Below are 22,597 nucleotides of genomic sequence, written 5' to 3'. Positions count from 1 at the left end.
TGAAAACATTCTGAAGGAGTCACTGCCTTGAACAACTTGGGGGTTAATTCTATATCCACCAAATAAATAGTTTGGGTCATTTTCGGGTGAAAATCTTCATTATAGTCACTGGGGATTTTTGTCAGGAATCGACCCAAAAAGCTGCTTCAGTGGATATAGCATAAGATCCTAAGCGTTCTTTTTATAGTTTGCTGAAGTGGAAGAAAAATAGCATCTTTCTATCTCTTTGGTGAATATAGTATTAACCCCTTAGTTGTTCTAGGCAGTGGATCCTTCAGGATGTTTTCATCTATTAGCCAGATTGGAGCATTAGGATTTTTATTTGCATGGCCTTAAAAGGAAAACAAAGAAGTTCTTGTTTAAAGCAATGGTATGTATGGTTTGCTTGGCATTTAGAAACAGTGGACGGGGATGTATTTATTTCGATGGATAGAGCAGGGTACCTCTCTCAGCATGTCACGTAGGTAATCCTTCTTATGCGCATAGTGAATGGCGCATTCCCTTGAATGGGCGCTAAGATGTCTCATGAGAATACTTGATGTTAAACTAATTTTCTTCCTGTGTCTCTTAACAGTAATGTATCAAAGGTGCTTTTTCCTTATTTTGCGCCCTTGTGCTGCGCAATTTTGTCATTTGAACAAAAATAAGAAACTCATGAGGGCATTTGTATGTGTTTCATAGGTCCCAAAACCTGCTTCATTCACCCCATTGTCACATGTTAACTAGTTAAACCGCAGTGAAGGATTGTGGGGGACAACATGCAAATCAGCACCAGTATCTGTTTTTAGCTTCCTATCCATTTTAACTGTATTTCCCTATAGCTTTTTCCTAATTATGCAGTGGGCTACTGCATCCTTCCAAAATCATCAGTGGGAGCATGATTGCTGATGAGTCCAAAAGAACACAGCAGCTGTCTTTGATATTGAAGGATAATATTCTGCTCATACTTTTAGTAATGTCCTCTTGAATATGAGATATGTATCATGCACAATAGTGCACCATCTCCTCTGCCAGAGAATCACAAGTTATTATAAAGCTCCAGCACAGAGGACCTAGGCGTTTTCATTGAATGCTTTAGGGTGAAAAGTGAGTGATACCAGCAGAGAAGAAGGGATATGAAAACAGTGTGGTCTACAGTGAAGTCGATTTGGCCAAGAAGTCCTACATTTGAAGGTAGTATTTCATGACCAGGTGAAATGAGAAAGTCGCTGGTTTATCTTTCTATTTTTTATATATATTGAATAATATTTGTCTGGCAGCCCCACATTTTCAAAATATTAATCCAAGTTCTTATTTATCCCCACACTGATTTAAACGGTGGAAACCATGTAGTGTTGTAGTTGGGAGAGTAGAGTACAATATCCATGGAGAGCCGTCTCTATGGATATTGTACGACGAGAAAACAGATGTATGACATTTTCAATTCCAAATTGATTCTTGCTTGTGGAATGGGCAGAACACTTCTAGCTATGAAGAATGGCAAAAGGTGGAGTACCCAAGAAATTACATATCTGTTCCATTCCTCTAGATCCTCAATAGGGATAATAAATGTTATAATGTCTCCAAAGACATGCTGATTTCCAAATGCATTTATATGAAAGGGTTAATGAATTCTAATTCATGTTGTGATCAAAGAATAGAACAAAACAGGTTTAAGGGCAAATGTCTTTAGTGTGGGAAGACTTTTCTTCGACTGAATACTCATCATATTTCCCAGTCTGGACCCAACTATAAGATGTGCTGGGCATGTCACTATTTGCCAGCATAATACAGTTCGCATAAGTTAATAAAGATACTTTGGCAAAGTATGGCTTCCCTTGGGCTAAGGCAACTATTGAGTAGACGGTCTGAATGCTTGGATATCTGCCTATGGGACATGACATGTCACGTACAGCCTCTGGTTTGGGAATGGTTGTTTGAAGAGAGCTATAACCTGTATCTGGTATAACAATAATAAGTATTATGCGCTCTCTATCATTTCAAGAGAATACAAAACGAATCACTAATTACTCCGCTACAAATTTAGACCGAACATAAAGTTACTAGCTGTACCCGGCGTAACACACGCCGATCTAGCAGATCTTAATGTTTATTAATAAAATATTCACGCATTATTATTTTTTTAAACATATTTTTTAATCAAAGATTTCTCTAAAGACAGAATTGTCCATTTCTGGGTTCTTTTCCGACACTACGTGAATCAAACGATCTGACTCTTGATAGAGCAACATATAATATTCCAAGACTAAAAACAGGCTTAGGTAGGTGAAGGCATATTTTGTCAAACATTTATCCATTTGATTATTGACGGTCATTGAAAAAGCCAATTGTATGGGGAATTGTTTTAGTTTGAAACTGAATGGTAAATTTGTGTCTGATGGAATGAGTGGGATTCTTGGAATAAGTACAGTCCGAGTTTGCTACACAGATCACTTTTGCTTCGATTATGTGTTTGTATTCGAGTAACAGTAAGTCGTGTACCATTACATGGTCCTCTTACTGGCACTAGGTTTTATAGGAGCATCAGAACTGCTCCTACTTTAAGTCTCAGTGCATGAGGAGGCATTCCGGTAGGTGTTAGACTGTTTAAGAATTCTTCCGGGGCTGCAAGTTGATCAGCAGTATCATCACTCATAATAGTATCCGCGCTTTGCTGCAGCGATCAGTATGATGATAATAGAATAGAAATATTATAAGTATCTATCCAATTTGTCAGTTTTTTTTATACAACCACATTGCGATCTTATAATCATTACCCAACGCTTTGCTTTATATTACAAAATATTAATACTTTTGTTGGCAATGGTCATACCATGTTGAATACATGGTTCTTGTCCAATCCCCGAAGCTAAGCAACATCGGCCATGCTTAGTACTTGGATGGGTGACTGCTTGAGAGTAATATATATTTTTTCCTATATAGATTGTTGCAGACATCCTTAGATATATATATATATATATATATATAGTTATTTATATAGCCCCATATATGCAATTATTTACTAAATTGCCAGTATAATACAAAGAATTATCATACAAAACAAATATGAATATTGAGATGATTGAATTCTTGCTCCAAAGAGCGTACACCTGATAGTGCTAACGAAGAAATTCACTTGCTTTATGGATTGTGAATATTTGGGTGAAATTGCAACTATATCTATATAGATATCTGTGTATTCAAATGAATGACATCCATGAATCACAAAACGTATGTCAAATGACCTGGGAGTTAGCTTGCCACAGAGACACTGTGCTGGATTAGAATATACTGTATACAGTCTATGCTCAGCATAATATATGTAGTAGTTTATAACTCTTAATCAAGTACTGAAAAGCAATATTGTACACTGTAGTACTGATGTGGATTGACAAAAAAACAGAACTAGGCCTGATTTCTTCAAGAAATTGACTCTCTGTCCAATGGAATCGAAATGGAATGGAATTGACTGAGAAAGGCAGAACTGGAAAGGAACGATCAGAACGTTTGGCTAATTGCTGGTTCTATGATGTGTTTGTTCTAGCTTCTTAGGATATAGGAGGATCACGATGGGACCCAGCTGCTTATTTAGAGGACAAGACCGTTTGAAATAGTTCATTGCTAATTGCTAATGTCATTAACTGAAGTAAATTCTTGAAACCGTGCCCACTTGGAAACTTGCAACGTAGAAATAAAGGGAACGCTGTGTTTTCCTACATACCTTCCTTAAATGTCTATGATTGAGCTACGACATGAATATTAGACTGTACACAAAAGAACAAGATTTCCTATCATCTGCTCGTTTTTATATCATTCAGAGGAAAAACTATCTCTCTTACATACACATTGTGCATATAAATCTGCTGGACAGGAGACACTGATTCATAAAACGAGGGTATATATTGGTTTACAATAAAGAGTTATGACTTGTATGAAGGTACAGCCTTCTTCTGACAGTCCATGAATATTGATGATACACCTGGGTCTATGTAACAGCATAAAGAAAAAAACACTCTCATGCAGTTCACCATGTTGTGCTTTTTGACCCCACCAAATATAAGAAACTTGTTAACCAGGTTTCTTCCATCTGATGGAGATTGTTATCAAGTGGGGATCATGCCACCTCGGTGCTGGCGGGGTGTTTGAACCAAAATTGCCTTAAGACATAGGCCTCTTATTTTAGGGTGTGTTAAGAGCAACATTAGGGAATGAAAATATGTATGAATTTAAAGTTCTGTACCCATTACCTTCCAAACTCAGACTCAGAGTAAAGGTTTTATAAATTAAGCTCAGAGCACAAGTTTTATAACGATCAAAACAAACAAATAACTGTTCTTAATTGGGGACGTACAAGTTGGGGAACACTTGCTTTGCTTCTTTATCACTAGCGGGCGTGGCTAGTAGATTCGTCTCTATTGAAATTCAACTATTCCCTGTACAAAATGTAACATTTCTGCTGCGACTTGGTAAAAAAATAATAAGGACGATGCAGGTTTGTGAATTTACGAACACTTTTGAAAGTTCATGCGAAGCATAGGGTGACCGCGTGTGAGAAAGTTCACACATGTCTTTATTAAGTCCTACTAACCCATAAGGCACCTTCTAGACTATTTCATTATCTGTCTGTAAGGTGCTTTTAGGGCTTAGCACTGTTTAGTAAATATAACCCATGTGTGTGTAGCTTCTAAAATGTTAGAGTTCAGCTTGCAGTTTTCCAGACACGCAGAGGGACATATTTCCTAAGCAGTAGTACTCCACACGACACCCTCCAGTGTGTGAAAACACTTTGCAGCCTACTGAAGAATTACCCCACTTTGAAAATATGGGCACTTGTCATTCAGCGCCAGTTCTGTCATTTCTAATTTTGAAAGATAGTGGTATTAATGAGTGAAATCAGGCATCCAACAGAATGTAAGTGGCTGTTAAAATGATAGTTTGTGGAATACATGTTCTTTGGGAATATACAAATATGTCATGTGATATGCACATTACTGCAACCGTTGTACGTGTTCGAGTGTGTGTCTGGTAAAGGACTTACATAGATGAGGCCGGAGAAGTATCTTTCTCTTAGGTTATGCAGAACGGATGCTTCATTCAGGCACGTCAATTCTGCCATGTCCTCCACTTTGGAGAATTTGGGGGGGTTCATCTTTTGGATGTCGTCCTTACTGAGCGTGAATTTCTTCCCATTTTCAAGTTCAACCAGGACCTCGTCGCCTTTCTCCTCCCTGACATTCGCCGGTTCAAATCCATGTTTCTCGGACGGGATCCAAACCTGTTTCTTGGCGGTCCAGTCCGCCTGGGCCACCGGACTGTTAATGAAGTTTTTATCCAGGAAAAGGAATTTCTCATCCTCGCTGAGTGTTTTTTGTGACATTTTGACCTTACAGTCACCTGTTAAGAACAACGAAAGGGTAAATGAATATCTAATTCTGCACAGCCAGGTTAATAACACAAGATGTAACGGTTACAGTCGGAAAGTCGTTGTAAAACCACATTGGCAGCCTGGGTTAGGTGTACAACCGCGGTTAGTGCGAGTCTCTTACATGTGGGATCCTATCTCAAAGCGCGGGGAACTATTGATTAGTCTCCTAAGTGCCAGGCGGAGGTATAAATGGTGTAAGGAAACAGCACCAGATTTATTGAATACATTTCATTAAAAGCCATGAGATTTCTGTCCATTCCCAAATCGGATGCCATTCTGCGCTGTGTCTGCCGCCCGGACACTTTGGTAAGGAGCTCTCCACAGTGCTACCTCAATGTAACCTTGGCCAAGTCACCTTGGAGCACGTTCACTAAGCGGTGCTAAGTGGTAAGGCACCGTACAGCCCACTGAAGAAAATGAACCGTGAAGCGCCTTACAACTCAGCACCATTTAGTGATCACATGGGTATTAATCTCTCTGTGCTTCAGCTACTGATACTTATACTGTATGCTTTTTTACTGTGGCTCTGTTGTTGTATAAACTAGGCGTGCTATACACAGAAGAGAGCTGCAGGTTGCAGGACATGGCTAGCAATGCAGCTCTAATCTTCCCTATTAAATGGTAAGAAGCAGAAGGGTTTGCAGTGCGTTTCAAAGTAATGTAATGCATTATAGGCCTCCCTGGCAGCACATTGGTTTGGAATTATTGTTCGCCATGGGACAGGTAACACAACTGGGGCCCTAATGCCCAAATCAACGCACAGGAAAACTATTTTTGACGCAATGCCCCAAACTTTGCTCAAAGTGCGTCACATGCACCAAACCTGTGGCTCCAGTTTCTTACATAAGGCACAGATTTTTAAGGAAGTAAGTTAATATCACCTCAAACCGTGGCGGATTTTTTAAATAAAAGGCCAAAACGTGATGCACAGCGGAGCGCAATTAGAAATCTCATTGAAATTTGAGTGCCATTTAAGTCCTTCTGTTGACACTCCCCCAAAAACAAGCTGATGCACGTGGCGCAAAAAAATAGAGCAAAGTAATTGATACATTGGTGCAAAGAGGCACAACACAAAAATGATGCAATATGCGCCAATTTCGACCCAAAGATGCCTTAGGCCCCAATCAGAGTTGAAACTGGGTCTGCAGAACATGTCATACGCAAAGCAAATCTTTTCCTCTACTACAAATGAGAAATGCAGAGCAGGAGTGAGCCAACCCGGCTTATAGCGGCAGCCATGAGTTTTACTGTGATACGTTACTGGCTCAGGTAAGCAGTTCAATGGGTAATGAAGCATGTAGACCAGTGATTTTCAACAGGGATTCTTAGGAACAGGGGGAGCTTTGATCCGCGCTCGTACTTCCTAATCAGTTCAGAAGTGAATCTGCTTCAACTTCTTGCAGCTGCTGTGTCTGGAGGTTCTCCTCACCTCCATAGTTATCCAGCGAAGACAGGCTCCACGGATAGGGTAAGCATAGGAAAGAACACACAGAGCGCACCAAAGGTCATGTAAAGGTGTATATTAAACATACAAAAATGCAGCAAGTGTAGACTTACATTTAGGATAACGAGGATTCAGCAGGTGCCTAAAAGAATATGTCCATGCTGCCAAGTTCCTGATCCAAACAGGTAAGAGACGGAGTAGGTCTTGAAGCTGTGTACCTGGGATCAGCTGTTTCTCAGTGCAGACCTTCTACTCCCGGGATCGTGAGTCCCGTGTGTGTGCAGTCAAGCATGTGTCTCACTTCCAATTTCCTCCGATCATGAACTTTCAAATAGCAGCTTCCCAGGACAGCATCAAATACGCTCTACCACTTTCTATTCACGATCCCGGGAGTGGAAGGTCTGCACTGAGTAACAGCTGATCCCAGCACGCGGGACATACAGCATCAAGACCTACTCCATCTCTTACCTGTTTGGATCAGGAGCTTGGCAGCATGGACATATTTTAGGCACCTGCTGAATCCTCGTTATCCTAAATCTAATCTACACTTACTGCATTTTTGTACGTTTAATATACACCTTTACTGCACCTTTAGTGCGCTCTGTGTGTTCTTTCCTGGGATTCTTAGGAATCCTTGGGTTCCCCGGGCATCTCTAAAGGGCTCCCTGCAATTTTCAGGTAATTTGAAAATTGTACCAAATACAGAAGAATTTACAATACATCTGATCTCAGACGCGCTATTAGAGAGGGTTGGGGTTCCTTACAATGCATCTGATCTCAGACGCACCATTAGAGAGGGTTGGGGTTCCTTACAATGCATCTGATCTCAGACGCGCCATTAGAGAGGGTTGGGGTTCCTTACAATGCATCTGATCTCAGATGCGCCATTAGAGAGGGTTGGGGTTCCTTACAATGCATCGGATCTCAGACGCGCTATTAGAGAGGGTTGGGGTTCATTACAAAGCATCTGATCTCAGACACGCTATTAGAGAGGGTTGGGGTTCCTTACAATGCATCTGATCTCAGATGCGCTATTAGAGAGGGTTGGGGTTCTGCAGAATCTGACAATATAATTATATGGTTCCTTAACCAAAAAAAGTTTGGAAACCACTGATGTAGATGAAGCTGTATATATAAACTATCCTAACACTCAAGGTCTTAACTGAAGATAGTAGGATAAAACCCAATGCCAATTTGAGGGATTTTCTTTGTTTGTCACTTGGCAATTATTTTGAAATACCTCAGCATAGGGTGCAGAACCCTGGGCACAGAGAGGCAGACCCCCCCCCCCCCCCTGCAGGGGGAAGTACAACACAATAGCCTCAGGGATGACCAACACCAGTTCTCTCGGGCCACCATCAGGTCAGGTTTTCAGGATATCCCTGCTTCAGCACAGGGGGCTCAATCAGTTGCTCAGTCGATGACCTTTCAGGAAAACTTATTTCAAAACCAAGGGCATGTGGCTGGAAGGATTTATTTTGTTGGCTCTTAAACTGTTCAATTTTGGGGGTTTCTAGTATCTTTAGAAAGCGGACAACAAAGAGTATTTAAGCCTTCCCAATCTGGGGGTGAAATAGTTTTGTCACACTGTACATTGAGCAGAAATATTTTTTATATAAAACTTCCAATGTACGAATGCATACCAGTGTTTTGTTTTAGTTTTTTTCACGTCGAAGACTGAGCCACTGATTGAGCCACCTGTGCTGAAGCAGGGATATCCTTAAAGCCTGACCTGTCGGTGGCCTGAGAGGACTGGAGTTGGCCACTCCTGCAATAAATAATAGGAAGGGGACTACCTTTGAAGAACATGCACCCAGTTCAATCCCAGTGTCCCAGTTCAATCCCAGTGTCAGCTATTTGGGACCTTGAACAAGTCACTTTATCTTCCTGTGCTCCTCCCAGCACCTACCAATTCTGTCAGTGACCTTTAGGGCCTATTAAGGTAACTTCGATGTTATCACTGCCATATCGAATGGTTTGGCACGTTCCCACCGACCGGTCTGACGTTTGTGTTATCACGGTACTCAAAAAGAGTTATCGCAAGTCAGATACCGTTCGGTAGGAAAATACCGTATCGCTGGGGATTTATCTCAGTATTTGTCTAAGTTCTGCCCGTGTGGTCTGCCTACATTCTCTAAGAGCTGCACAGAGAGAGCTGCATCTCCCTGCACAGACAGAGCTGCATCTCCCTGCACAGACAGAGCTGCATCTCCATGCACAGAGAGAGCTGCATCTCCCTGCACAGAGAGAGCTGCATCTCCCTGCACAGCTCTTACAGGCGATCTCCCTGTACAGAGAGAAGCTGCATCTCCCTGCACAGCTCTTACAGGCGATCTCCCTGCACAGAGAGAGCTGCATCTCCCTGCACAGCTCTTACAGGCAATCTCCCTGCACGGAGAGAGCTGCATCTCCCTGCACAGCTCTTACAGGCGATCTCCCTGCACGGAGAGAGCTGCATCTCCCTGCACAGCTCGTACAGGCGATCTCCCTGCACAGAGAGAGCTGCATCTCCCTGCACAGCTCGTACAGGCGATCTCCCTGCACAGAGAGAGCTGCATCTCCCTGCACAGCTCTTACAGGAGATCTCCCTGCACAGAGAGAGCTGCGTCTCCCTGCACAGCTCTTACAGGCGATCTCCCTGCACAGACAGAGCTCCGTCTCCCTGCACAGCTCTTACAGGCGATCTCCCTGCACAGACAGAGCTCCGTCTCCCTGCACGCGTCTTACAGGCGATCGCACTGTTTTTTATTTTATTTTAATAACACAGTATTGAAGCAGGGGGTCTCCGGAGCTGAAACGCATTCAATGCAGGTCTGGGGAACCCCTGCTTCCCGAGTTATAAGTCCTGGTATGGGGTGCCAGCATCTCTTGTGCATTTAAATGTCCTGGTCACGTGACGCATTAAACAATGCGGGGAGATACCGGCACCCCATACCGGGGCCTGTAACTCGGGAAGCAAGGGGTCCCCGGGGCTGAAATGAATGCGGTTCAGCTCCGGAGACCCCCTACTAAAATACTGTGTTATTAAAATAAAATCAGCTCCATTACCTTAGCGCAGTGGTTTTCAACCTTTTTCTGGTTAGGGAACCCCAGAATTCGATTTTGAAATTCTGGGGAACCCCAACCCTCGCACCTTGTTTCATCTCCCCATTGCTCAGTCTCTCTGCCTCCCCCCCCCCCGTCGCCCCATCTCTCTCCCCCGTCACCCCTGTCTCTCTCCACCCCCTCCTGTCACTCCCGTCTCTCTCCCCCATCACTCTCCTCCTTACGCTCCTTCTCTCCTTCGCTCTCCCCCTTGCATGCATGCACACACACTCCCACTTACACACACACTTACACACACTCCCCCACGTACACACACACTCTTTCACTTACACACACACTCCCACATACACACACACTCCCACTTACACACACACACACACTTACACACACACTCCCACTTACACACACACACACACACACTTACACACACACTCTTTCACTTACACACTCCCACTCCCGGTTAGCCGCAGAGATAATGAAGCTGCCTATAAATGTGTTTTTATAACATAGGATGGAAGCAGTGGGTCTCCGGAGCAGGGATTAATCCATGTCAGCTCCGGAGACTCCCGGCTTCAATCCGATGTAGTAAGAATACATTTTCTCCATCGGAGTCACGTTGCGGATCCCGAGATCAGAATGTGCGAGTTGCAGCCGCACATGTGAATCTCGGAGCTACCTGAATAGCTCGATCTGTCGTAAAACGCGAGTTTCAGCATTTTTGGAGCTACCGCTCTGTATGTCTGAACGGGAGCGCAACCAATCGCAAAGAAGCAGTTTTCGAGCGAGTTTGGCATGTTATCTGATTTTTCTGAAAGGCTACACATGCAAACTCACCCGAACAGTGCTCAAAACTGTCGATAAGTCGCTTATCGAAGCTACTAGAGTAGGCCCCTTACTCCTTTCCCACCTGACTAAGGGTTTTCCCCGAAACATTGTGCTTCTGTCACTGTAACCACCAATCTATGTATGATTGCGCCAAGCTGCGCTTAGTGGAATTCGTCTGAAGTGTGACAGGGCTTGCTGCTTTACTTTGAGCATCTTGACGTGGAAACAGATCCTCACCTCACCTGTACCCACACCAAATCCTTTATCCCTGCATTACCAAGTTGTGAGTGCCCATGCCGCCATTTTGTACTTGCGGCAACCTTTATATGTCAGAGGCTGGTGCCTGGACATTTGTATGCGCCGTTGTGTGTACACTAAGAAATAATGTTATTCTAGGATTTAATATCACGGTGTATATTTGTATTCACAGCTTTCCAGTGAAGTAAAACGCCGTGCATGTAATACAGCAAATCACTGCCTCTCTACATAGTGCTGTAATAAAGCAAAGTAACAGGAACACAGTCCAGTTCATATGCAGAAGTTAGGCAAATAAAGTAAACATGGTTAAAAAAAAGTTTGAATCAAAATAACTACAAAGCTTATATTAGCATCTCAAGTTCAAAGCCGTTTGCATGCAAACCACCAAGGGTCCTCTACTATGTCTAACTATGCTACCATATAAGGTCCTGCTCTCCTCAATACCCTACTACACATTCATAACAAATACCTTTTAGGGAACAATATGCCTGAAGAAAACCTGCAATAACATAAATAAGTGTCCCCCATCATGTAAACCAGAGGACTCACATCACAGCTATCATTTCCATGCTACAGACCTGATCCTTCCCAAATATCCACATAAACTACTACAGTATGCCGACGTTTAAAAAAGTGCTTTGGGGAAATATAACCAGGCAATAGCAAAGAAGTAAAATTATGGTACAAGTATTGTCAAAGTGTTGGAAGCTTTCACTGCCAACGGGGCTAGTAGAGTGAGTTGCTGGGCACGTTGGCAGTGAAAGGGTAGGGTTTAGTAGGAGAAGAAGTGGAAGGGTTATAGCAGTGAATATTAAGATTAATTTCCAGTTATGCATCTGTCTGTCCAATGCAAAAGGAGAATACAACAGTTATCATACCACAGAGTAGGCCAGGGGTGCACAATTCCAGTCCTTAAGCCCCCCCCCCCCCCCCAACAGGTCAGGTTTTCAGAATATCCCAGCATCAGCACCGGTGGCTCAATCAGTCCCTGCTTCAGCACAGGTGGCTCAATCAGTGTCTCAGTCTTTACTGAGCCACTGATTGAGCCACCTGTGCTGAAGCTGGAATATCCTGTAAACCTGACCTGTTGGAGGGGGGGGGGGTTGAGGACTGCAGTTGAGCCCCTCTGTCATCATCCATAGCGCACAGTTATTAACAAGTAACAGTTACGTATACAGCACTTTTAAAAATACATCAAACTAACAGACGTATCGCCTTCTGGCGTTTTTGCACTTGACTTCAATGGATGCTACTTAATGCTCTGCCATCTACTGATAGTGTGTCATTAATACAATACATCAATACAATGATACTGATAGTGTGTCATTAATACAATACATCAATACAATGATACTGATAGTGTGTCATTAATACAATATATCAATACAATGATACTGATAGTGTGTCATTAATACAATATATCAATACAATGATACTGATAGTGTGTCATTAATACAATACATCAATACAATGATACTGTAGCAGCTACGCTCATCTAACACATGACTTTGCTATTATAAGAATATATCCTTCTGTATAACCATTTACACTGAAAAACATGTATACAATTCATACAGTTAGCCTCCCTTTCCTTTTACCTTAATGCTATTTTGTGACAAGATTCTTTTTACAAACAATACATGTGTTGTTTTTAAACAAGCACTGAAATAAGTGTATTAAAATGCATATCATCATCAACCCTTATTGCTTCACTGTGTACATTCAAATTGCATTCCTGGAATGTTCCTTTTCAAAATGTATAGGTTTTTAAATAGCACAAAGAATAGGCACAGGTGACAGAGGAATAAAACATGTTTTTGAAACATTATAGTAAGAATGAAGAGCTAGAGTAAGAATGATATGCATTGTCGTATCGTACTATATATATATACTGTATATGTGTGTGTGTGTGTGTGTGTGTGTGTGTGTGTATATATATATATATGTGCGTGTGTGTGTGTGTATGTATATATATATATATATATATATATATATATATATATATATATATATATGTGTGTGTGTGTGTGTGTGTGTGTGTGTGTTGCATTTATGTATCTAAATAGCTGTTTCTATGTAGTGGGGCATTGAAAGGCATGCAACACAATACAAAATACAATTATTGATCTTAGCTTGTCATCAGTTATTGTGTGTCAATTGTTACCACTACTGTGTTGTTGTTTTTAACTAATTGTCTTTTCTGCAGTTTATCTATTGGTTCCCCATAGGCTGTAAAGCCATATCTGCAAAATGTATTGAAATCCCATTGCAATCTTTAGTCACTACTTACAGATGTCCAATTAGTAAAGCAGAGAATGAATTGGAGAGTCTGGAACCTGTACAGCTCACCGCTGGGACAGTCCAAATTCCCCTTGAGTTTACAGTCCCTCTATATAGAGTGAGACATCTCCTTAGTGGGAGGGAAAGACCCAGCAAAGGATTGGAGGGAGGGGCTGAGATATATCGTTTCTTTGATGTCTAAATGCATGTTTCCTATGGCACACAGTATATCAACTGTATAATAATGGGAACATACGTAGTAGAGCTATTTTTTTTAAAATTATTATTACTATCTCCTCAAATTAACCTCTTACAGTACTGGACAGATGTACAATCCAAGACCCTGCAGTACTGAAAGGGTTAATTTTTTTATGTTCCATCAAATGTCATAATAATGTTTTTATTTCAGTAAACAATTTCATTGATTGTTTAAAGTTGACTGTTAATTGTATTGTATTGTGTCTTTATTGGTATAGCGCCATTAATGTACACAGCGCTTCACAGTAGTAATACACGTGGTAATCGTATAAATAACAAATAATAAATAAATGTGAATAACAGGTAATAGGAATAAGTACTTCAGACAAATGCAACATTTAGGAAGAGGAGCCCCTGCTCCGAGGAGCTTACAATCTAATTGGTATGTACAATAGGAAGTATATTTATTCTGCAAGAGGCTTCCCACCCCCCTTCCCCCTCCCCCTACCTCCAGTGAAAGTGGATACTGGGCATCTATATGATAATAACTGTGCATATTATTATAAACGCATACAAAAAGAGACAGAATTAATCTTGATACATATGTTGTTTTTATCTCCAGTATACATATGTACAGTAGCAGATGTTATTGCATTTGTTGCCGCCATGCGATGCAGTAACGCTTTCTGCGATATTGATCGCTATAAATACAGTTGCTCCATTAAATACAACGCTCGTTATCTCTTTAACACACGCAACATTTTCTGCGTTATTTCTTGCGTTAACCAGCGTTAACAAACCCACAGATACCCAGCAAGCTCTCAGAAATCCCCCAAAATTACCACAAAATATATATATATACGTATATAAATGTCAAAAGGAGTGCTACTGAGCGTGGCTAATTGTATAACACAAGAAACAAAGACGTCCAGAGCAACATCCAATGTGACAAAAATACACAGTGAAATACCTATACTGTATATCTCTTGAAAAAGGGTAATTTAGTTAACCCTTTGGCCAAAGCGTATAAGCCTGCGAGCCACTTTCAAGGCATGACCAGTTCGCAGGTCCTAATACTAACTGGTTAATCCAGCGTTAACCTGTGTTAACCTGCGTTAACCGGGGGGGGGGGGGATCACTACTTCTGCTGCATCAGTAATACACATGGACTTGACAGAATCATTCTTTAACATCTGGAATACATGTGTAGCGACATCCTTCTCTCTAAGGGGAATTGGCTCTTTGCCAGCTGGTAGATCGGTAGCTCGGGGCGTCCCATGTCTGTTCCTGAGAACGAAAACATCTCAGCGAAAATGTGACTCCATCTACCCAAAAAAGGAAGAGGGCACTTTTTTCCGACAGAGTAAATCTAAGTTAGGGGCAGGCTGCTCTCAGGGAGGGAGAAGGGAGATCGCTCATTTATAAGGGGAGAGGGGGGTGTTGTGAGAGGAAGAACGGGGTTTTAAAGCAGCAAAGCTTGGAACAAACAAAAATAGACTTTCAAAGGGAAAACTTTCCCTTCTAAACCCTTTCTCTGACAGAGGCCTGCTCTGGCACGCTAGGAGTTAACACGTGTTTATGGAACTATCTCTAATGTATAGTAAATCTGAAACACAATGCACATTTTTGAAACTTCCGTGTAGGGGATCTGTCTCAAGGTGGCAGCCATCTTTAATGCACTCGCTGATTTCACTTTTATCTCATAACAAATGAAAAACAGCTGCTGGGATTGTTTAGAAAGAAGACAGGAAAGGATATATATATATATATATATATATATATATATATATATATATATATATATATATATATATATATATATTTAAATATGGTTAAGTCAGTGAACCCCCCTCACATTGACTGATATTGTAATCAAAGTTAAGGGTAGCTGATGTGTTAAAGGTGTTCCAACAAATATAGGCATAGAAATAAAGAGTAGGTAGGTATGTATATTTATTATTTGTATAGAGCCCACAGTGTACTCAGCGCTTTACAACGAGACAACACAGTCCAGGGAATTATAATACAATAAGTGCAACAAAGTCAGACAATAGGCTGACAATCGAATGCTATATCCACTACAGATGGGATGAACCAATATTATTTTCACAGCTGTTTTATATATACGTATATTTATTATTTGTATGGAGCCCACAGTGTACTCAGCACTTTACAAAGAGACAATACAGTTCAGGGAATTATATTACAATAAGTGCAACAAAATCAGATCTAATATTACATCCACTACAGATGGGATGTACCAATATTATTTTCACAGCTGTTTTATTGCTTTGCAAATGGGGGTCAGAGAGCCTAACCGGCAAACGCACAACGGGACACAGAGTACCTTAAATACTGCTTTTGGAAGTTCATCGTTTAACGAATGCATTGATTCCAGGGTTACCATGATTAGAACTGGGTTATAAGGCAGGACAAGATGGTGAGTGGCTACTCCTGTTGTACAACTGAGATCTCAATCACTTGCGACTTTTTAGTTAAATCACCATTGTCTTTTATAGGTGAGGAATATGCAGAGAACAAAAGCAATGTTTCAAGCAACCCCCCGGGGGCCCTTTCTCTCATTTTTTGAAGTTAGACAATGCTCAATGGTTTCCATGAGTGGGTCTTGTGGCCGCGTTTCTCCTCAGTAGTAAAGATTTGGGGGGGGGGGGGTTTCGACAATGAAATCCGTTACCAGCATGGAAAAGGAAATCTATACATAGAGAAGCTGGTTATTTGGATGAGTGGAACTTCTACGCCTTGTGCCTCTCTGACGCTAAACTGGGGTTTTAAAGAGCATTGCACATCTCTGGTCCTCGTCAATGCCAAATGAATTTAGAGAAAGACTTCAGAACATCGCTCCCCCAAGCCTTCTCAGTAAAACAGCCTCTGACAAGGTCCTGATCCAAGGGGACTCTGAGACATCCCAAAAAGGAAAGCAAGGATGCTCCTGGAATCCCATCAACATACCGGATGTGAAATCTAGAGGCCAGCCACATTGTAACATACTAAATATGGTGTCAAGTTCAAATCCAGAGAGTTGAGGCAGAATCTTCCTTCAGATGGCTAAAATTGGCTGTATTGGGTTAACTAATAAACAGGATTCAAGTGCGAGTCCTTTAGGAAGGATATACAGTAGGGCTTCTTTTAAACCACTCCAAGCTCTTGTAGCTAAGAGGGGTTGATATAACCTTTGCTTCGGGCTTGAACGCAAAGGCAGAGCAAGATGCAGTCCCAGGAAGAACCAAATGAAACTAATGACAGTGATATGTTTACTGGGTTAAATTAGGCGATTCCTTAAAAACAGACCAGATGGTTTGTAAACGTTGAAGGTTAAATTTTAAAGTCAGTTTTATTTCCATTATCTTCCCTTAAGCTGTACTCTTTCCTGTTCTAACTAGGAGGGGACGTACATAACACTGATTACCCTATCCTGGGGTTAGCACAAATCAGACTAACAAAATCAGATCCCATTGTAAATAAAACAGACACAAAATGTCATTATAAAATACTTCTATGCAACGTTGATCCTATTGCAGGCTGCAAGGGCATTTTAAGCTGAAGCTGAGAACAGCTGCTGCAATTATTTCGCAGGCAAAACATGTTAGCGCATCTGATACGGCAGTAACTCCCATTGACTTGATGCTGATTTGGTGTGTTAACCTGTACCCACGCTTAATGAATCTGCCCCTAAGTGCCTTATCCTATAAACACTGAGAACTCAGATTCAGTGGAAACATACGATTTAAGTCAATGGTACTTTGTTTAATTCTCTACTCAAACCACCCTCAACTGACTCTTCTTCTTCCTCCATCTCACCTCAGGACTTTGCTGACTGTTTAAAGGAAAAGGTGGAATCCATACATCAGAATATCCCCTCTGTTTCCTCCTCCCATCCTACACCACATCCAAACCCTCCTCCTGCCTTCCTTGACTCTTTTTGTCTGTCTCAGAGGAGGATGTGTCACTGCTGATCTCCTCTTCTCCCTCTACCACTTGCCCTCTTGACCCCATTGTAGAGGGAGAGTGGGATTGGCCCGGTATTAAAAGGGTTGCACCTCATATGGCCACCCCCTGACCCCACCAGGGAGGCAAGGGGTTAACTGAACTGTGGTCCAGGAATGTGGTTTTCACCTTGCTATGATATGAAAATGTATGTTCCCCTGTTATAATGTATTTCCACCATGTAAGTGTCTGTGCCTCACACACACTGGGATCCATCCGGGAGGACAAGGGTTAATGGGTAGAAAGTGATTATAGACCTTTGTTTAATTTTCCCGCATTTCAGGCACCATTTTGCAGAGTCCCATAGGCCGCCATTGGAGCTCCATTCATTTCAATGGCGGATCTAGCTGTTTTGGACCTGTTTCCCTCGAAGACCAGCAGGTGGCATCCGAGAGGAGGAGCGGCGGTTTCCCATTGTAAGTCAATGGGCCCATTGACTTCAATGGAGATTCCTCGACGGCGATCTCCAGGAATAGGTTGGCAGCCGTCCAAACCGCAAAACCGCAAAGAGGATACTTTGTCTAAAAAAGAGCTTTCATCACGATTAGTTCAAGGTCAACGACAAGTGGCGTGGGAATCTTAGGTTCTAGGGCACCCAGGAATAAAATTCTGTTTGCCCCTAGCTCCTAGGCCTCCCCTCACTAGACCACCACCGGGTCCAAGAATCAAGGACCCCCAGAAAGGGTCATGCTGGCTGAGCGGGTCGTGCCATAGGTTCCAATGGCGGCAGAAAAAGCAGCACGAGAAAACGGCTAAGTCCGAAACCCTGAAAACCATAAGCCCATATCTCCGGTTCTGGAGGGTCCAGAGGGCTGGGGTTTGGGGTGCCTGTAGTCATTGTTCTGGCATGACCGCAGACCCATTCCCGACCCTCTCCGACCAACCCGACGGAGTATGGACCACCATAAAGGTTCGTGAGTTTTTCCCCATAGACTTCAATGGCGGCCGTTCACCATTGACCGACTATGGCGGAGAAGTCCCATAGGCTTCAACGGCGGCGGTAGACTCCCATAGACGCCAATGGCGGAGTTTCACCATTGAAAGTCTATGGCGGCGGAGCCCGTGGTTTTCAATGGGGAATAAGTGAAAAACTGAGATTTATTTTACAGCGGAGAAATTTGTAATAAAGAAATAAACAGTTTATCTTGTATTTGCATATCTCCGGTTCTGTAGGTCGCAGCGGGCTGAAACTTGGCCACGATGGCAAGTCAGTTCCGGCATTAAGAACTGGGCCATTTCGACCAGCTGGACCCAACAGAACCGGGTATTTTAATATGTTTGTATATTAAAAACCATACTGTATTTCAAAGCGGGGACAAAGCCCGCGAAGATTCCTGCACACTAAGGAATGCAAATGGTCAGGTGGGCGATCTAATGTCTAAGAACCAGGCCCCTGATCAAAGACTCAGTCACTCTAACTGTTTACATGAGGGCGGAGAAGCGTAAAGCTGGAGTGGTTTGTAGGTGCTATAACTCACACCTACAAACAAAGAATATCCTGCCAGATACCCTATCTGGCAGACTGCCCGGCGCCCCTGATTTGAGTGTGGGGCTACAGAAATGAGACCCTCAGGGTCCCAGTACGCATGGGCCATCTAGCTGGGGGGCATGGGTTAACAATTTTCCCACGTTAGAGATTGGGTTCAGATAATTGTTCTCCAATAATCTGCACTCAATGATAAGCATAGGGTTGAAAAGATATTTAAACTGTTGTCAACCCTAGAGTCTTTGTCTTCTTGATACATCTTGACTGTTACCTGATTGCTGGAGAATTGCTATTTGACTACTTCTTCATTCCAACCCCTAAGTAAGTGTTACCTTCTTGTCTGTTAATTGTACTATCTTGTTGTGTTCACCTATCTAAGGAATAAATATACTTTATTATATCTAAGCCTCGTTCAGTTCAACCCAGTTATTTGGTGTATATTACATCTTGTCATAAGTTACCGTGACACTCATTCCCTCCCATCTCCTAAAACCTCTTGCTCCTACTATAATCCCTACGCTCGCACACATTTTGAACTCCTCCCTCTGCTCTGGTACCTTTCCCTCCTCCTTCAAACATGCAACAGTTATACCATTACTCAAAAACAGCAAGCTTGATCCTACCTGCCTTTCTAACTATCGACCTGTCTCTCTTTTGCCTCTAAACTCCTTGAACGTCTTGTATTCTTGTATTCTCTCGCTTGCTCCACTTTCTCAACACCTATTCTCTACAATCTAGCTTGCGCACTGCTCACTCGGCTGAAACAGCCCTCACTAAAATAACTAATGACCTCCATGCTGCCAAAGACAGAGGTAGTTACACTCTGCTCATATTACTCGGCCTCACTGCAGCATTTGACACAGTGGACCACCCTCGTCTCCTTCACATTCACCATACTCTTATTATTCGTAACAAAGCTCTATCCTGGATCTCCTCATACCTCTCCCATCGTACTTTCAGTGTCTCTTCTGCTAACACCTCCTCCTCTATCGATCTCTCTGTGGGGGTACCGCAGGGCTCTGCCCTTTACCTCTTATCTTTTCTCTTTACACACTCTCTCTAGGTGACCTAATCACAAATCTTGGGTTTAAATACCCCCTCTATGCTGACGACACTCACATTTACTTTTCAACCCCTGACCGTACAGACCAAAGTTTCTGAATGGATCTCTGCTATATCATCCTGGATGGTGCTCCGCTGACTTAAACTTAACATGGCAAAAACAGAGCTCCTCATAATTCCTCCCTAACCTGGCTCTACTACCTCCTTCCACATTACTGTTGGAAGTTCTGTCATAGACCCAGTAGCACTAGCACGCTGCCTAGGGGTCACACTCGACTCCTCTCTCACATTTTCCTCTCACATTCAAAACGTTTCTAAAACCTGTTGCTTGACTGCAAAAACTCTGACTCAGGCCCTCATTCTCTCCCGTCTCGACTACTGTAACCTCCTGCTGCCCAGCCTTCCTGCCTCTCACCTGTCTCCCCTACAATCTATCCTAAACGCTACTACCAGAATCACTCTACTCTTTCATAAATCTGTCTCAGCGCCTCCGCTGCTGAAATCCCTCTCCTGGCTTCCTATCAAATCCCGTATCACTCACTCAGTTCTCCTCACTTTTAAAGCTTTACACTCTTCTGCTCCTCATTACATCTCAGACCTAATTTCTCGCTATGCACCATCCCGACTCTTGCGATCTGCTCAAGGATGTCTTCTCTCTACCCCCTTTGTATCTAAAGCCCTCTCCCGCCTCAAACCTTTCTCACTGACTGCCCCACACCTCTGGAATGCCCTTCACATGTTGGTGTGTGATTATGCGTAGTATTTCAGCCCATAACAACATGTTTATTCTCAGTTGAGGTTTCTGAATATGAATGGCGGCTTTATGTGCGGTATAACATACCTATAAAGGTCAAGCACATTTTTCAGAAATTTCTGGCCAGTCCTGGTTTTACTTGCCACCCTTATACATCCTCAGTCCTCTACTTTATATTGAGACTGGCAAAATAAAAATAAAAAACAGATGTTTACGTAAGGAAGTGAAGATGAGGTAGCCGGGGGAGGCCGGAGAAGGAAAGGGTTAAAGCAGCAAAACGTGAAATCTTATATGGTTTTTCAATTTATTTTTCAAATAAATCAGTTTTTATAAAGTTTTTTGTTATTCAACTCTTAATGCCATTCATAATGACTTTTAAAGCATCCTTTGATTTCTATAGCAGGTTTTAACCAACCTCCCCAGCAGTGCAATATCTTTGCTGCACTTTCCTGTTTGGGATCATTTGTTGCCAATTTCCCCAGCAGTTTGAGCTGCATACTGTAACAATAGATAATGATGCCTTAAGATACATTGTAGCTGCTGAGTTAGGCCTTGCCCCCGCTGCCTGCTACAGCGTCCGCTGTGGCGGACACTGCGCTCACGAGAGCCCTCCCCGCAATGGCGCCGGGCCCGCTGCGAGGGGGGGCCGCAGCGCTTCCGCGAGAGCTACTCCTGCTCTCAATAGAATTGAGAGCAGGAACTCGCGTCGAGCGGCTAGGCACGCCCCCCGGCGGTTCAGCCAATGAGGGCGAACCTGCCGGGTGACGTCATGGCCGCGCCCCCGTCACTCCTCCGCCACGCCCCCCCGGTCTCTGCTCCTGCAGTGAGCTGCAGACCGGGGAATCGCCGGAACGCGCAGCCAAAAGCGCTGGCGCACATTAGAGCGCCGTGACCGGGGCCTTAGCCTTACACTCACTGAAGCAGCCATTATGTTAGTCACACAATCAGGATTTTGACACATTAATAAAAGGGGCACCAAACAATTGCCAGCTTAGGTAGGAATGTAGAATTATACATTGTCACACGCTTTACAAATACAAATAAGAAACAGAAAGAAAAGAAACAAGTTGGAAAACAGTATTGCTGCTTTAAGTCAACAAATGGAATGAACTGAGTGGTGTTAGAAGCTGGACACAAAAGTACTATCCCTATGCAACCATGAAGTGGATCTCTCGATGTACAAGTTGAGCAATCATGGGATACAACAATAGAACACGTATCACAGAAAAAACAACATATTGATTTCAATGGAATTTTTGTCTTGATATACAGTGTCTAATGCTGTTTTTTGCCCCAGAATTCCACCACGTTTGCCTTGATACATGGACCTCTCCCATGTGTTGCTTTTCTCCAATTTCCGTTGTCTGGTATTTAATAAGGGACCTGTAACAGTTAATCCGGGGCCGTTTTTTGCACGGTTTAATGAGACTTTGATAAAATGATGCATTTCCGTGTCCTCTTATCACTCTGCTGACTTATTTGTCTTTGTGATAAGATAGATGATCCAAGGCACTGCGGATTTTCAAAAGGTTTATTGAGCCCAAACAGCATGACGTTTCGACCTTCTCTGAGGTCGTTCTCAAGTGACCACAGTCAAAGACTGAGCCACTGATTGAGCCACCTGTGCTGAAGCAGAGACTGATTGATACACCTGTGCTGAAGCAGAGACTGATTGCGCCACTTGTGCTGAAGTTGCAATATCCTGAAAACCTGACCTGTTAGGAGCCCTTGAGGACTGGAGTTGGCTATCTCCGCACTATGGTATCTTCCAACGTTGTTAGGTGTCTTATGGAAAAGTCCCACTTAGTGAATGATACATATGGCAATTTGTGTGCT

The 22,597-nt window shown here is 42.7% G+C and overlaps 1 protein-coding gene across 3 annotated transcripts in view; it reads right to left on the bottom strand.

Annotated features, from left to right (window-relative positions):
• MYH11 (myosin heavy chain 11) overlaps positions 1-13,381 on the bottom strand; it is an 86,265-nt gene extending 72,884 nt beyond the window's left edge. For all 3 annotated transcript variants that reach the window (XM_075566095.1, XM_075566096.1, XM_075566097.1), the window contains exons 1-2: positions 13,267-13,381; positions 5,018-5,373 (exon numbers count right to left, since the gene is read on the bottom strand). In XM_075566095.1, the coding sequence (XP_075422210.1) occupies positions 5,018-5,356 (339 nt within the window). In that variant the 5' untranslated portion in view covers positions 5,357-5,373; positions 13,267-13,381. The remainder of the gene's footprint in view (positions 1-5,017; positions 5,374-13,266) is intronic.
• Between the last annotated feature and the right edge of the window lie 9,216 nt (positions 13,382-22,597).

The sequence above is a fragment of the Ascaphus truei genome, chromosome 11 (genome assembly GCF_040206685.1).
Source record: "Ascaphus truei isolate aAscTru1 chromosome 11, aAscTru1.hap1, whole genome shotgun sequence".
In the NCBI taxonomy this organism is placed as follows: domain Eukaryota; kingdom Metazoa; phylum Chordata; class Amphibia; order Anura; family Ascaphidae; genus Ascaphus; species Ascaphus truei.
This window is presented reverse-complemented; position numbering and strand designations above follow the sequence as displayed.